Source organism: Lepidochelys kempii, chromosome 11, assembly GCF_965140265.1.
Source record: "Lepidochelys kempii isolate rLepKem1 chromosome 11, rLepKem1.hap2, whole genome shotgun sequence".
NCBI lineage: Eukaryota > Metazoa > Chordata > Testudines > Cheloniidae > Lepidochelys > Lepidochelys kempii.
Window position 1 is genome coordinate 27,562,972 of NC_133266.1, and position 17,072 is coordinate 27,580,043.

The 17,072-nt window shown below is 42.1% G+C and overlaps 1 protein-coding gene across 1 annotated transcript; it reads right to left on the minus strand.

Annotated features, from left to right (window-relative positions):
* Window positions 1–5,475: 5,475 nt before the first annotated feature.
* Window positions 5,476–17,037, minus strand: RBM43 (RNA binding motif protein 43). The gene is made up of 4 exons (XM_073305451.1): window positions 16,894–17,037; window positions 9,043–9,241; window positions 8,478–8,572; window positions 5,476–8,395 (listed from the first exon to the last, which is right to left on the minus strand). The coding sequence occupies exons 1-4, from the start codon at window positions 16,912–16,914 to the stop codon at window positions 7,640–7,642; spliced, it is 1,071 nt and encodes a 356-aa protein (XP_073161552.1). The 5' UTR covers window positions 16,915–17,037; the 3' UTR covers window positions 5,476–7,639.
* Between the last annotated feature and the right edge of the window lie 35 nt (window positions 17,038–17,072).

Here is a 17,072-nt window from a genome sequence, read left to right on the forward strand (position 1 = left end):
TTTCTAAAAGATATGCTCTAGGAATTATTTTGGGGCAGTTCTATGGCTTGTGTTATGCAGATGATCACAATGGTCCCTTGTGGCCTTGGAATCTATGAAACCCTTTTTCTAAACATTTATTATTGTTTCTCATGCATTGAAATGGGACCTGAATGATGAATATGGATAACACCGGACTGAACTGTTGTTTGGTTTCACAGTTCCCTCTCTTAAAAACGCTATCTTGTACAGCAAACAATACTGTATCATACTGAGTCACAACAGAGACAATGCTCTCCATTTTCTACTGCAAGCACAAGGTGTCTGTGTACATCTGTTTGCAGAATCAGGGCCTATAAGGGATTTGAGTGGGAAGGTAGTCACTCTCTAAGCCACAAGCCAGCTCCATAGACTTTCCAGTCACTATTCCAGTTCCCAAGCTGAAACAGTAGATGCATGTCCTGCCCTCTACACACCTCCTACATCTCAGTCAGTGCCATATGGTCTGTAGTCATTGACCTCAAGGCCCTGACCCTTCATGAACACCCTGTCCCCTTCCATTATGGCTGTTTTTGCAGAACTGCTATAAAGACTATGTGTAAAAATCTGAAACATACAATAATAATTTATATTAGTAATTTTATTAATCAGAGACCACAGCCCCATTGTGCTAGGCACTTGTACAAACAGAACTAAAAGATGACCCTTTCCTCAAAGAGTTTACAATCTAAATATAAGTCAAGAGACAACAGATTGATACAGTTTGATGGGGGAATACAAGGAAACAATGAGATAATACTGGTTAGTTTGATAAGCAGTGCTCACAGCACAGCAGCTTCTTAACCACTGTCAAGTTTTCCCTAGGAATCAGAGCAAAGGAGAGGTTCAAGAAGAGATTTAAAGGTGAATAATGAGGTAGCTATTACTATTATACAAGGTTTGCAGAATCCACCTAAGTACCAACCAATCAACTTGTGGAACTTGTTGCCTGGGAATGTTGTGAAGGCCAAAACTATAGCCAGGTTAAAAAAAAAAGATAAGTTCATGAAGGATAGGTCCATCATTGGCTATTACACAAGATAGTCAGGGGTGCAAGCCCGTGATCTGAGTGTCCCCAAGCCTGTAAGTGTCAGGAGCTGGGACTGAACAACGGGATAGATCACTCATTAAATTGCCCTGTCTGTTCATTCCCTCTGAGGCATCTGGCATTGACCACTGTCAGAAGACAGCATACTGGGCTAGATGGACCATTGGTCTGACCCAGTCTGGCCATTCTTATACCAACTCCTCAGCCATTCACCCTCTGTGCAATGGAACTTCCCTCCCTCAACCCCCCCACACGCTCATCTCAGCTTCACGGAGGGCTTTCTCTGGTCCTTACTACCTGGGTGAATTTCATTCCTTGTGTTCTAGTTCCTTTGTCTCCGCTGATTGCATCCCTTTTGCTGTCTGTTCAAAAGTTTCAATTACTATTTTCAAATGTACAGAGAGAAAAAGAAAACCCTATTATATATAATTGCAATAAATATATACCATGTAACAAAGACCATAAAGACAGCAGGATGGGCTATGCAACTGTTTCTAAATCATAGTTCAAATGACATCTGATTTGTAAGGGAGACAGAATCACTGATATTGTTTGGATTTGACCCACAGTTATTTGAAGTAGCAATTTTTATTAAATTCTTTATTCTTTTCAAGGAATTTAAATTATTTTTATAATGTAAGTTAAATACAATGAAAACACCTCTACACAAACAATGAACTGAAATAAGAAACAGGAATGCCATAAAGACAAAAACGTGAAATTTTAAGATAGGTTTTCTATATAAATTACGGTAGAGAAAAAATGAATATATTAAAAATTATGTAAAAAGAGAAAAACAACTACAGTCTGAGTAGTGGAAATGAGCACAAATATGAACGGATTTTATCTTTTCAAAACATTCTATAATTTCCATCCCTGCTGAGACTGTGATACAGCAAAGTACTTAAGCTCATTCTTATCCTTGTCTTCTTCCTTGACTGTAAATTGTCATGCACCACAATGGCATTGGTTTAATAAAACATAATAACTGGACCTTCCATTTTCATGATAAGTAAGGCTGATAGTTTGTCATGGCAAGAAAATACCAAAAGCACAAAGTTAGGGGGGTTTTGTTTGTTTGTTTATTTGTTTCTTTTAAAGGGAAATGCCCACAGGATTTTAAATAATTTTATTTTCCATTAAAAGTGCACAGTTACTGTCTTTAATAATTTGAGTATCTACCGATAGATGCACCCTCAAAATAATATAAAAGAGATATAAAATATAACACACTGGGTAGTTTTGTCTTGTTGTGACAAACCATTATGTACATTCCTATATTACATAGTATAAAACTATTTAAAAACCTAACTCACTCTCCCCTGCTTCTCCACTACAGTGGATACTGAGAGAGCCAAATTTGCAAAAGATCATTACACCACATTAAGTGACAAAGTCCATTAATTTTTATGATGAAGCCCTAAAAGATGGGTTTAGTAATGGCTCTGACACAGTTTTAACCTAAGACTTATACTTAGCCTCAGATACCAAGGTGACAGGCATCATAGAACAATGTAAGCACTTGTACAGTTTTTTTACATTCCAAGCACTATACAAATATTATGATTATTGTTAATTATATGCATTGACAACTATCAGAATGAGATCCCCTTTTGCTAGGAAAGTACAAATGCACAGAGAGAGGCAGTTACTGCTCCTAGGATCTTTGACCCAGAAAATATTTAACTAAATGTTAAAATATTAACTAATTTTCTATTAGATCGTGGAGTTATTTCCTTGGCAATGTGGTAGAAACACCACTATTTGAAACATTTAAAACTGAACTGTAAAACACAGCCAGAAACAATCAGGCACTGGCATGGGGGATAACGGACAATATGACATGAAGGTCTTTTCCATCCCTAGTTTCTGTAATTAATTATTAGAGTGATTGGTTGCTTTTCAGTACAATTTTGAGGTTGCTTACATCTGTACAGGAAATTATTACTCCTCTCTTGTTCACAGGATTCACTGCTGAATGTGATGACTTGCTGTGGAAATATGTGTCATAGAATCATAGACTATCAGGGTTGGAAGGGACCTCAGGAGGTCAGTCCAACCCCCTGCTCAAAGCAGGACCAGTCCCCAACTAAATCATCCCAGCCAGGGCTTTGTCAAGCCTGACCTTAAAAACTTCTAAGGAAGGAGATTCCTCCACCTCCCTAGGTAACGCATTCCAGTGTTTCACCACTCTCCTAGTGAAAAAGTTTTTCCTAATATCCAACCTAAACCTCCCCCACTGCAACTTGAGACCATTACTCCTTGTTCTGTCATCTGCTACGACTGAGAACAGTCTAGATCTCTTCCAATCTCTTTGGAACCCCCTATCAGGTAGCTGAAAGCAGCTATCAAATCCCCCCTCATTCTTCTCTTCTGCAGACTAAACAATCCCAGTTCCCTCAGCCTCTCCTCATAACTCATGTGTTCCAGTCCCCTATTCATTTTTGTTGCCCTCCGCTGGACTCTTTCCAATTTTTCCACATCCTTCTTGTAGTGTGGAGCCCAAAACTGGACACAGTACTCCAGATGAGGCCTCACCAATGTCGAATAGAGGGGAACGATCACGTCCCTTGATCTGCTGGCAATGCCCCTACTTATACATCCCAAAATGCCATTGGCCTTCTTGGAAACAAGGGCACACTGTTGACTCATATCCAGCTTCTCGTCCACTGTAACCCCTAGGTCCTTTTCCGCAGAACTGCTGCCTAGCCATTCGGTCCCTAGTCTGTAGCAGTGCATGGAATTCTTCAGTCCTAAGTGCAGGACTCTGCCCTTGTCCTTGTTGAACCTCATCAGATTTCTTTTGGCCCAATCCTCTAATTTGTCTAGGTCCCTCTGTATCCTATCCCTATCCTCCAGCTTATCTACCTCTCCTCCCAGTTTAGTGTTATCTGCGACCCTTGGGGCACTCCACTTGATACCGGTTGCCAACTAGACATGGAGCCATTGATCATTACCCGTTGAGCCCGACAATCTAGCCAACTTTCTATCCGCTTTATAGTCCATTCATCCAGCCCATACTTCTTTAACTTGCTCGCAAGAATACTGTGGGAGACCGTGTCAAAAGCTTTGCTAAAGTCAAGGAACAACACATCCACTGCTTCTCCCTCATCCACAGAGCCAGTTATCTTGTCACAGAAGGCAATTAGATTAGTCAGGCATGACTTGCCATTGGTGAATCCATGCTGACTGTTCCTGATCATTTTCCTCTCCTTTAAGTGCTTCAGAATTGATTCCTTGAGGACCTGCTCCATGATTTTTCCAGGGACTGAGGTGAGGCTGACTGGCCTGTAGTTCCCAGGATCCTCCTCCTTCCCTTTTTTAAAGATGGGCACTACATTAGCCTTTTTCCAGTCGTCCGGGACTTCCCCCGATCGCCATGAGTTTTCAAAGATAATGGCCAATGGCTCTGCAATCACATCCACAACTCCTTTAGCACTCTCGGTTGCAGTGCATCTGGCCCCATGGACTTGTGCTCGTCCAGCTTTTCTAAATAGTCCCGAACCACTTCTTTCTCCACAGAGGGCTGGTCACCTCTTCCCCATGCTGTGCTGCCCAGTGCAGTGTCCATTTCACTGCATTGTCAATAACTGCGTAAGTAGAAGCAAAGCCAGGAGTCTAAATGCAGTGACCAACACTTTCATTCCAAAACTTAGAGATATTCAAATAACTGGTCTGATTGTAAGAGATGCTGAGCAGCTGCAGCTGCCTGTCAGTGAGAGTTCAATAGTCCTGTGAAAATAAGGCCAATTATCACTTATCTGTGCCTAATATGCATTTTGAATGTGGGAGGCTGGGTTAGCTGACTGAAAAAACAGGAATCACACAAATCTTGGGAGACAGGCCAGTCCTTGCCTACAGACAGCCCCGCAACCTGAAGCAAATACTCACCAACAACCACATACCACACAACAGAACCACTAACCCAGGAACTTATCCTTGCAACAAAGCCCGTTGCCAACTGTGCCCACATATCTATTCAGGGGACACCATCACAGGGCCTAATAACATCAGCCACACTATCAGAGGCTCGTTCACCTGCACATCCACCAATGTGATATATGCCATCATGTGCCAGCAATGCCCCTCTGCCATGTACATTGGTCAAACTGGACAGTCTCTACGTAAAAGAATAAATGGACACAAATCAGATGTCAAGAATTATAACATTCATAAACCAGTCGGAGAACACTTCAATCTCTCTGGTCACGCGATCACAGACATGAAGGTCGCTATCTTAAAACAAAAAAACTTCAAATCCAGACTCCAGCGAGAAACTGCTGAATTGGAATTCATTTGCAAATTGGATACTATTAATTTAGGCTTAAATAGAGACTTGGAGTGGCTAAGTCATTATGCAAGGTAGCCTGTTTCCTCTTGTTTTTTCCTACCCCCCCCCCCCCCCGCCCCAGATGTTCTGGTTTAACTTGGATTTTAACTTGAAGAGTGGTCAGTTTGGATGAGCTATTACCAGCAGGAGACTGAGTTTGTGTGTGTATGGGGGTGGGGGGGATGTGAGAACCTGGATTTATGCAGGAAATAGCCCAGCTTGATTGTCATGCACATTGTGTAAAGAGTTGTCACTTTGGATGGGCTATCACCAGCAGGAGAGTGAATTTGTGTGGGGGGGTGGAGGGTGAGAAAACCTGGATTTGTGCTGGAAATCACTTTAGATAAGCTATTACCAGCAGGACAGTGGGGTGGGAATAGGTATTGTTTCATATTCTCTGTGTATATATAAAGCCTGCTGCAGTTTCCACGATATGCATCTGAGGAAGTGAGCTGTAGCTCACGAAAGCTCATGCTCTAATAAATTGGTTAGTCTCTAAGGTGCCACAAGTCCTCCTTTTCTTTTTTGAAAAAACAGGAAACGTTTCTACAAAATGACTACCAATCACTAAACTACATTTCTGGGGTCAGAGCTCATGCACCCTTCCCAGGTATAAAAGCTCCACCTTCTGGGTGTGTCTCTATCACAAGGAGCTTCTCCTGCAAGGAGAACACCAAAGGCAGGTAACAATGTTCCCGTTCTCTGTAGCTACCTGCTAACACAAACAAATATACAGTATCCCCAGGTTCCTCTCTGATAATCAATACCTACTTGGTTTATCCCTTATAGTATCTGAATGGCCTCTTATTTATTCCTTAAACACTTAAAAATCCCTTCTTCCCTGCCCTCGATATACTCTCTGCCTCAGGTAAGGTGGATTGATTTAAAGCAAAGCAATTTAAACCACCAAGAAGGAAACCTTGATTTAAATAAGTGATTTTAATCTCTTTTTTTTTTTTTTTTTGCATTTGTACCTTAGTTATTTTCCTAAAGAAAGATTAATTCTTGTTGGTTGGAAACCATTAAAATATGTTTACTTGCAACTTGCAATTAGAGCCTTTACATTAAATTTGCTACTTCTTTCTGCTAACCAGGAGGATACACTGTATCTTTACACAGTTATTTAAGGAATTGTGTGGATTTTTCATCTTCCTCTGCAGCATGAGGCACAGGTCCCTTACAGGTTTAAACTACTGTAAATGGTGGATTCTCTGTAACTTGAAGGCTTTAAATCATGATTTGAGGACTTCAGTAACTCAGCCAGAGGTTATGGGTCTATTACAGGAGTGGGTAGGTGAGGTCCTGTGGCCTGCAATGTGAAAGAGGTCAGACTAGATGATCATGGTAGTACTTTCTGGCCTTAAAGTCTATGAGTCAATAAGCCTATGTAGCTTAACATAAATTTATTCAGATTCCTAATTTGCACCATTTTTTGGTTACAAAATAGTGATTGGTGCATGTTTTTTATTTACTAGATTATGATTAATTTTTTACTTATAATTTCTGTCAAGATATATGTGGATGGAAATTAGAATTCAATTCATGCACAAAAACAGCATTTACTTTTTTCATTGGTTAAATAAAACTACTTTAAATTTGCTGCATATAGAAAGAAAAAAGTTTATCAAAACATGTTTTACATGTAAAACTAAGTGATTTATTAAACAAAAACTTGCATAAAAAGAGTGTATGTTAATACAGCCACAAGAGGCACTCGTTTGTGATGCATAGAGACCATAAAACAAGAATGGTCCATTCACTATGAAAACTAACTTCTGCGCACTTTAATTTCACCAGATGCATGAAGAGGACATTTGCTACTTGTTTGAAATTTAAGTTAGTATTTGGGACTTTTGTCTTGGTGTCCATGATTCCTGTGCTTTGAGAAGTGCCTGTGCACATATTGTAGGACTGTATCACCTGTGATATAGAAGAGCCTGCATTTTCTTTTAGTGATAGAGGAGCCACAGTGTGTGAAATGAGGCTCCTAATACTATTAGGGTGCTGTGTGGAGTCAATGGCAAAACTCTAATGGGAGCAGGATTGGGCCCTAATTAATTGAAGTTTGCAAAGTGCTTTGAAATCCTCAGCTGGAAATTACAGAAGTGCAAAACATCCTTTATAAAAGGTCCCCAGTAATAGGGCTTCTATCAACGCCCTTGGGAGACTGTACTTTGGTGTAAGAGATGTCATTCTCACGAACTCCTAGCTCGCAGGCATCACCTACAGCACCTAAATGACTTCTACCTCCTGAATCTCTTTTGGAAGTGGCTTTTTACTGTTCTATTCACTTCTTGGGTAAATTCATATGTCTCAGAGGAACTTCCTATCACATCAATGTGAGTATCATAAGGAATAACCAGAACTTTGGGGAATCGGGATTTTATGCTTTCACATGCCTGTTTATATTTCTGCCTTTCAGGTCTGGTGTTGCCATCAAGAGAGAATCTTTCTTTACGTAATCTGCAGTGAAGTTTTGCAGACAAATCTTCAATTCCCTCTTTGGCCCTTTCTAATTCTCTAGAATCAGAACTTGCTCTGGCATTTTCTAGATATACTGTGGTGATCTCACCATCTGTGACTCCATGACTTACAACATTGTATTTTGCCAGACTTTCCTTGTATAAAAAATGTTTCATGTAGTAGTATATATCTGTGTCAAGGACAACCACTTGTTCTTTCCTGTTTACATTATGGACAAAAGTATTATTTGGCTCTACAAATAGTCCACACTTCTGGATCCTGATGTTAGGTCTCTGATCTGGCTTTCTCTCTCCCCTCTTGCCCTTCCCTGAAAGGGAATTTGCTTTTAATAACAAATTGTCTTTTAGTGTCTTGATTGCTGGGAATGACCCTTGAACAGAAATTTGTCCATTGGATTGCAAAGGACTGAAGCTCAAGGCTGGGATAGTCTTCTTAAGCTCCTGCACCAGATCTTCCAAAATGTATTTATCTCCAAAAATGGACAAATCGAGAACAGATGAGACACAGGTGAAGACCTATACGTGTAAAATAAAAGCAATTAATAAGTGCACCAGAGGCATGACCACACCATTAGGACGCTATGATGGAAGCACTTACGTGTTCACTATAGAGAGATATTTTCAGAGGATAATACCTGCCCAACCTCTTGTCCTCTAGTCTGTGTTCATCTTTCTGGAGAACATTCTCTGTAACTGAGAAGAAAATTCAGTCTCACTTTGTTTTCCAAGAGGATGATAATGTTTTATTTCCTGTCTGATGGTTGGAATACTTCATACGTGTGTTTCTCTTGATGGTTTCCCTAGCAATTTCCCCATTGCTCAGTATTCTTGCCTGATATTTTATGTATTTCTCAAAATTGTTCAGAGGAGAGAGAGAGCAGCCTGTCTCCTTAGAACATTAATTGGCAGAGATTTATTCCCCAAGGCTTGACTATAAAAATCTCATCTGCTATGCAGGTTATAGATTTATTCTTTTACTAGTCTTAAAAGACACAAATACACTGCATGAAGCCTATTCACATTTTTGCCCTTAATAAACAAGAGGAAATCTTAAAATTTGGGATTAATATGAGGGCGTTCATGTGTAGTGTTTTAAGTTTAATGTTCTAAATTACATACTCTTATTTCTTGGTTACAATTATGTTATTTGTTAATATGAATACCTTCTTGATCTTCAAAGATTATGTATGCAACTCCTTTTATTGTTGTTGGATAAACTACATCCTTCACGTCTCCACCTCTATTCTTTGTCTTTTGGAAATGAATCATCAATATGTCAGCCATGACATCATCTTTCACAATGCCATCTGGAATACCAGAGACCACAACTGTTTTCCTAGAGTTGGCAGCTCGTCCTGGGGCCTGTGGACAGAGACACGACACACTGTAAATACAAGTTATACGTGCAATGACTTATGCCATTAGCTGTTCCCTCCCCAGAAGAGATTTCCCAGTACCTCTCTGATATCCACTCTGTCACACCATCCCTCCTGTACAGAGATCCATAATACACCTCCTTCCATTCCTGCAGCAGGAAGAATGCTGAATAAACTTTTGATTCTCTCCATAGACCTCATTTCACCAAAGAACTCCAGGCTTAATCTTCCTTTACATTAAAGGTTTGTCTACATTACAGAAGCACAGCTACGGTGCTGCAGCTGTGCACTGTAGCGCTGTATTGTACAGGCTTCCTACATCAAAGGAAGGGAATTTTCCGACAGCGTACATAATCCACTTCTCAGAGAGATGGTAGGTAGGTCAACAGAAGAATTTTGTTGTCTTAGCTGCCTCTACAAGATGGGAGGGTTGGTCAACCTAACTTTGTTGCACAGGGCATGATATTTTTCACAGCCCTGAGAGATGTAGCACGGTCAATCTAAGTTTTAGGTGTAGACCAGGCCTAAGGCCTTTTTACACTAGTGGTGTAAATCACATCAACTTCAAATGCCAAAGCAGAGCAAGTGAAAAGCAGACTTTTAGACTTAAATGGTTTCTAAAATGAGCAGAATTTGGTGTGATATTAATAAGACTACTTTTGTTCTATTTTCTGATTCCAACATTGAGTGTGTGAATAGAGTTGGAAAGTACTACTGTGACCAGAGTCCAAGGGGGGCCATGCTGAGATTGCTCAGTCAGGGCAAAGTACAAAGAATGGGGCAGACAATCCCCAAAACTAGTGGATAGTTCTAATACTTAGATTCACCAAACCATCAACAAAATAGCTTCTACAACACCTTACTGGTTACCCAGAAGCCAGAAATACAGTTCCCTTAAACAATCCAGCCTTGAGCTCCTACCCAGACAGCCAAGTCAAATATGACAAGGATAACTGAAAATCTTGTTCATCATATAAAAAGTTCTACCAATCCCAAAGTACCAGACACATTACTCACCAGGTCAATGAATATTCAGATCTTACCCAAATAAAGGCTTACAGCCAATTCTTATTAACTAAACTAAAATTTATTAGGGAAAAAAGAAGTATTGGTTAAAAGATCATTATACAAACAGACCTGAATAAAATTCTTAGGTCATTTTCACAGTACAGATGGTGAGCTTTAGAGCTGCTAAGAGTTCTTTCAGAATAAGTTCCTTAGGTTACATTCCAACATCCAATTTCAGGGTGATCCAAACTGGAACTGGAGATCTCAGTCTTGCAAATCAAACTTCCCATGACAAAGCTTAAGCAGATCTGAGTTACAGGATCAGGGCCCTAGAGTTCTTCTTATAGTTCTCTGGCAGCCTCTTGATAGCAGGCATTCCTTGGATAAAGCATTGTGGATTTGCAGTAAAACCTTCTATTTACTAAGCACCACCCATAATTAGCTGCACAGATTGGCATCAGGCAACTGCCCATCTCCTGCCATTTATAGGTAGTTTACTACAAACTTCAAAGAGAAATGAAGAAAATGATACTACTACATTCACAGTTCATCTAAATGTTTTCTCCTTTCGATCTCTGAATTAACAGAATACAGCATCAGACAGGAACCATTTGGGTACACTGTCAATCTCTAAAAATATATATGTCAACACACCAAAAAATACAATCATTATATACTAATATATCTCTAAAGGTTGAATTTGGGTCATTTAGCCTGCAAGTTGCTTAACCCTTTCTGGCTCAGTGTCACAACTACTATTTACTGTTCAGGAGAGAGAGGTTTTGTAACAGTTCACTGATTTAAGGAGAAGCAAATAATTTAGTGTTTCATCATGGAGCCATCTATAGGAATGAAATGTCAATAATTTCTGAGTGGCTGTGAGCCAGTTCAATTTTTCTTGACATTCTTTACACTACTGTAAGAAGCTCTCTTCTGGATCTACACTGCAGAAGGTAGAGCCAGGGCTAGCATAGCAGTTATAAAGCCTGCAAAACATGCCACAGAATGATAACTTTTCACTGACATGGATTCACAGCTACGTGGACCACCAGTCTATTATTTCCAAAGGGAGTCAGAAGCCAGATTCAATGACAGCGTAGCAGTGTATCCTGAAAGCTTTAATATGAGAAGACATGAGCCCTATTTTGATCAGGCTTCACATTTAAAGAGCTATAAGTTTTACTTATGAAATGGTGATTTTCAATTTGTTTTTTGTTCATCTTGATAAAATCGTGGGGCAGATTTTTACCCCACTCTCAGACAGCACAATGGGACTGGAGACAGGCAACTCCCGAGCTAGAGGGAGTTCCCAGAAAGCAAACAGCAGCCAGAACTGGCACCTTCTATATAGCCTCTGGCACAGGATTGGGAAGGCGAGAAGGAGGCATGGCTAGAACACTTCATCTGGCAGACAGTCCCTTAGGAAGCCTTGCCAGCTGGCATGCTGAAGCAGCCCTGAGGCTGCTCTAACCTGTGCCCAGTACTGTGGCAAAAAGAGGGTCAAGAAGCCATAACTGGCTCCTTCTCTACGATAAAGAATCCGTAAAAGAACCTGCCACTCCAGGTTACCAGACAGATATGTGGTCTCACACACAAAAAAGTGTGGTTTAGTGGTATGACCATAAGAATGAGAGGAAATAACTCCCAAGTTCCAGGTCTGACACTGACCCCTTCTGTGCCTTTGGGTCCTTAACATCTAAGCCGCCGGTTCCCCATCTGTACCATGCAGCTACCAATACTGAATCATCTACCTCACAAGGAGATATGAGGATGAATTAATCTGATAATGTTTCTAAAGGGATATATAAGAGTTAAATAGTAGTGTTATTTTTCTTCAAAGCAACACCATCAATAGATTTTGAATTTGTGCCTCTATAATGGTATACTGCTGCCAAGAGGAGGACTGAGGTGACTATGTTTAATTTTGATACTGGGGCATAAACATGAATCCCATTAGTTTATATCTCTATTCTACACAATTTTAAAATGTTACTTTCACTGGAAAAAAAATGTAGACCCCATTGTATCATAAGCTGAAGAAGTGAAATGAGTGAATAATAATGAGATACCACAGAGCAGGGGTCTCAAAGTCCCAGCCCGCAGGCCACCTGCGGCCCAAGAACCTCCCCACTGCAGCCTGCGGAGGAGAGACACATGCAGTCATGCTGCTGGGGCAATGTCTGCTGCAGGCGCCGCCCCCCACAGCTCCCATGGCTGGGGGAGAGGGACAGAGATATCATCACTAGTTGCTGGGCAGAGTCAGCCATAGAGGCAGCATCATTAGTTGCCAGGCAGAGTCAGCCATGGAGGCAGCATCACTAGTTGCCGGGCAGAGTCAGCCATGGAGGCAGCATCACTTTTTTCCACAATGAATATAAACAAGTCAAAATACCGCACACAACTATCTGATGCACACCTTGCTGCAATCCTGAAGATTTCAACTGCTCACTCACGAAGGCCAAACATCAACAAACTGACAGAACTAAAGCATTACCAGGTGTCTCGCAAGCACTAAAAACTCTCTGGCAGGCGAAAAATTGTATAAAGTTGTATGACAGTTTTATTATTCCTAAGAAATTTGAATTAAAAAATACAATATAGACATTTTCTTTTCTGAACACCATCTTCAGTGACATTATTGGCCCACTGGGAGGATTTGAGGACTGGCACTGGCCCTAAGGTAAATTGAGTTTGAGTCCCCTGCCATAGAGAATATTAATACTTTGATATTATACATTTTTTCAATACAGGAATTAATTTCAAAAGACAATATTTAAGTAAGAAGCTATTTCAATTATAGATGCTGCATCTTTTAATTCATTTATGTTTTTTGAGAAGGTATCCAAGACAAAGATGCTCTCATTGTTTGTAATGCATGTTGGAACAGTACATCGAAAGAATGCTGTCTGGTTGCATGAACAGAAAAGAAAAAGAAAAGAAAAGAATAGTGTCACAAAATTCTAATATCTTGCTTTTACATAAATGCCAAATTACAGAAGAAGAATCAATGGAAAATAAAGGCCAGGTTCACTGCTGATATAAGTCACTGCAGTTCCACTGGAGTTGTGCCAACTTATACTAGCAAAGAATTTGGCCCTGAATGTCAAGAGAAAGCTAAGACTTGCATTTGCAAGACTGAAACTGTTAATCCTGTGATATTCATCAAATAATCTGAATGATACAATGTGATGGGCTAAACTAGGCGCAGAGGACCCCTGCTGGAGCCTCAGAGTCCTGCCACACCCATCCCAGGAAAAGAGCAAAAGAGGTGTCCTCCAAGCAGCCTAGAGTGGCTGCAGAGGAAGAAGCCAATCAAAAAGGCTGCAGGAAGCAGCCAATCAGGGCCCAGGAAGGCCATATAAAAGGAGCTGTATCGCTAGAGACAATTAGGGCTCAGGAAGGACATATAAAAAAGAGCTGTAGAGCTAGAGACAGTTCTTTGCTGGAGCTCCTGGTTGGCCAAAGAGAACTGCAGCACTATGTATAGCTCAGTGCTAGCAGGGACCAGGGGAATGAGAGAGAGCTCCTGGTTGGCTGCTGGGCCTGAACACAGATGAGCCCTGAGATAAGGGTGAAGCTTTTGTGGTGGCTGGGGCTGTGGGGAAGTGGTCCACGAATTGAAGGCAGTTAGTTAAAGGGACATGGTTGTGCATGACTGCTATTCTTAGGGGCCTTAGGCTGGGACCCAGAGTAGTGGGCAGGCCTGGGTCCCTCTCCACCCCCCACTGGGGAACTGGCCTACAATCGGGCAGTGGTAAACTCCCCCTAAAAGGGATCTGAACGACTAAGAAGCCCAACTGGAAAGCTTGGGCTTGAACAGACCAAGATGGCAAAGCCATTGCCTCCAGAGAGGAAGCCCTCGGGGTGTGCCCTGATACCAGGCTGGGACTGTCTAAAGACCACAGACACACCTAAGCAGAGGGGGCACTTGTGAGAGGCGGGTGCTATGCTGTTACACACAGATTTAAGCCTTGATTTTGCAACTGGATCTACAAGTGTAGACTCCTATGTTCCAGTGGGATCCCATGTAAGTCAATGGTGCTGCACACAGATGCATGGATTCTTCCAAATGGATTCTATTGCAGTCATTAGTCATTTAGCTGATGGAATATTAACACAGTAAAATAACAGTTTATTGTAGCATTAGCTTGTTGCACTCTACTTATTGCATCTTACTGCTTGCCTGCCCGTCTTTGACCTGACAAGTCGTCAGTGTGTCCTTCTTAACAGATTCTGGAATGGGCAAGGCCTTTGTGCAGCCAATCAGCAGCTTTGGGGTCTTCAAGACAATCCAAGCTGTGGTGCAGATCAAACAATGATACACATAGTTGAGGACTGCCTGCTAGCCAAATTAGTGGTGGTGTTCCAAGAGCTCCACTTGGCCACTAAGAATGCTATTGCTTTGCTATGTGAACGCTAAATAAATAAATTGCACTCTGCTCGTCTTGAGAACAGACTTTCACTTTTTGTCAACCAGAGAGCTCATGCACAGAAATACATGTTTTAAACTGACACTGATTGTATGAACAAGCTGCTTTCTGGCTGGCTGAAGTATATATAGGGTTACCTGGTTTTGACCTGAGTGGTTAACCAAAGTTGCGGCCCTGAAGTTTGTTTCTTCTAGAAGGAGAAATTGATGATGGATTCAGGTATCTCTAATGCAATCCTGTTTGTTTACAATAACATGTACAAACCCTGTTTCTCTGAATAGACCAGGAATCAAGCAGCAAAAGACAATTTCTTTGCTCACAGTCCCAACTCTCTTTTAGCCAGCACTTGGCCCAAAAGCTCACTCTTTCTTAGCTTTTTTCCCTCAGGATAGTGCTAACAGTTCTGCTGTACCTGGTCCCTTGCTGCCTTCTCTGTGTTTCTCTCATGACAGATTCCCCCCCTCCCCAACCCACCCCACAGTTCTACCAATCAGTGTCCTAGCCCCTGTGACAGGTGTTTGCTGTACCCGTCCCTAGTAGGGTTACCACCTTTGAAATGAAGAAAAAAAAAAAAGGCACCTCAGCTCCAAGGCAAGCCCACTGCAACCCCAAACACAAGGCAACTCCACAACCCTGCCCCCCCCCCTTCAACAGCCACTTACAGTATTTAAAGAGAACACATTTAGATAAGACTGATAACACTGCATGTCTCCTCACCCTTGAATGACTCAAGCCCTCTTTCTCACACACACAGGCGGTGCGCTTGCATGTTGGTGGACAGACAGCTGCTGTGTTTTCAACAGTTTTGATCTGTTATTTAAACTGCAGAAGTGGGAACCCTGCAGCCTCTTTAGTTGGACACAAACTTTTATCCCAGTGTACTGTGATGATAATAGATTTCAGAGTAGCAGCCGTGTTAGTCTGTATCCTCAAAAAGAAAAGGAGGACTTGTGGCACCTTAGAGACTAACCAATTTATTTGAGCATAAGCTTTCGTGAGCTACAGCTCACTTCATCAGATGCATTCAGTGGAAAATAAATGCATCCGATGAAGTGAGCTGTAGCTCACGAAAGCTTATGCTCTAATAAATTTGTTAGTCTCTAAGGTGCCACAGGTCCTCCTTTTCTTTTTGTGATGATAATGCAAATCTTTAGATCCACATTAAAAAAAGCTCTGGCATAATTAATTATTTTTCTGGCAATTTTTTTTTTTTTTTTAAACAGCCAGGCCTGTCAAATACCGGCCAGGTGATAACCCTAGCCCCCAGGGAAACCCGCTGAGCTATACAGTTCAGCTTTAACTCAAATTTTGTCATGTGCTTGTGTGTTGGGTTATTTTAGCCACCTAGTTATACAGAGGGACTTAATGGCTTCTTTACGTTTAGCCTGAATGAAAGAGGGCTCTTACACCCACTAACTTCGAAAAGGTTTAATACAACCCACGATGACCGATTACTTTGGCTAAGGAATAATAGCTAGCCAGCACTTTGGTTAGTACACATTTTCAATGTGTTTCCTTAAATTACAAAGAACTTGCTAGAGAATGACTGTTATTTAACCGGGTCTGGAGCAATTTCATGTGCTGTTATCCATTCAAACCACATAATTACTGTTTCAGCATATAAAACAGATGAATATTGTTCCTGTGCTGGGTTACGGAGGCAGGTAGGGACAAGGGGGAATTAGCCAGGAAAAATAATACAGCCCCTCCCCCTCCGAGGCCCTATTGCAACTGCACGGCCCAGCAGCTGGGCTAGGGGCAGCCAGAGCCAGTGCAGGCTACCGAGGCACGGGGTTTCTGCATGGATGGCCTTGACCTCCTGCAGCTCCTCCACGAACAGCAAGTTTGGGGGGGGGGGGGGGGCGCAGGCCCGTGAGAGGCAAACCCTGCTCCTGCCCTGGCACGGTGTGGGGGGATTTCTCGGGGTGAATCCCCTTTGAGATTTCTCTTCCCCAGACCAGCGTCACGCGCACTGGAGGGCAGGCTGAGCCGAATTTGACCCACGATGTTTTCCACGCGCTATAAGAACGGCCGGGCCGTCCCGCGGGTTCAGCCTCTTGCGAACCGTGCAGCGCGGCGCTCGGTACGAATGCATCACGCAGCCCCCCGCGTCCAAAGCCCCGCTACCCTCAATGCGAGCCCGAAGTCCTGCCGGGCCAGCTCGGAGCCCCTCTGCTGCACGCGATAAAAAGAAACACACCCAGTGCGAGCCGCTTGCCATGACTGCACCGCTGGCCGCCTGGCCCCGACCGTGCAACAGCCCGATGCAGCTTTACTTTCACTTCTTAGTTCGGTTTCCCTGACAGCCTTGGCATTCATCAGCCCGTCTCGGCGCGATGCTTGCTGGGAACTGTAGTACCCTGCGCCCCTTACCGGGGG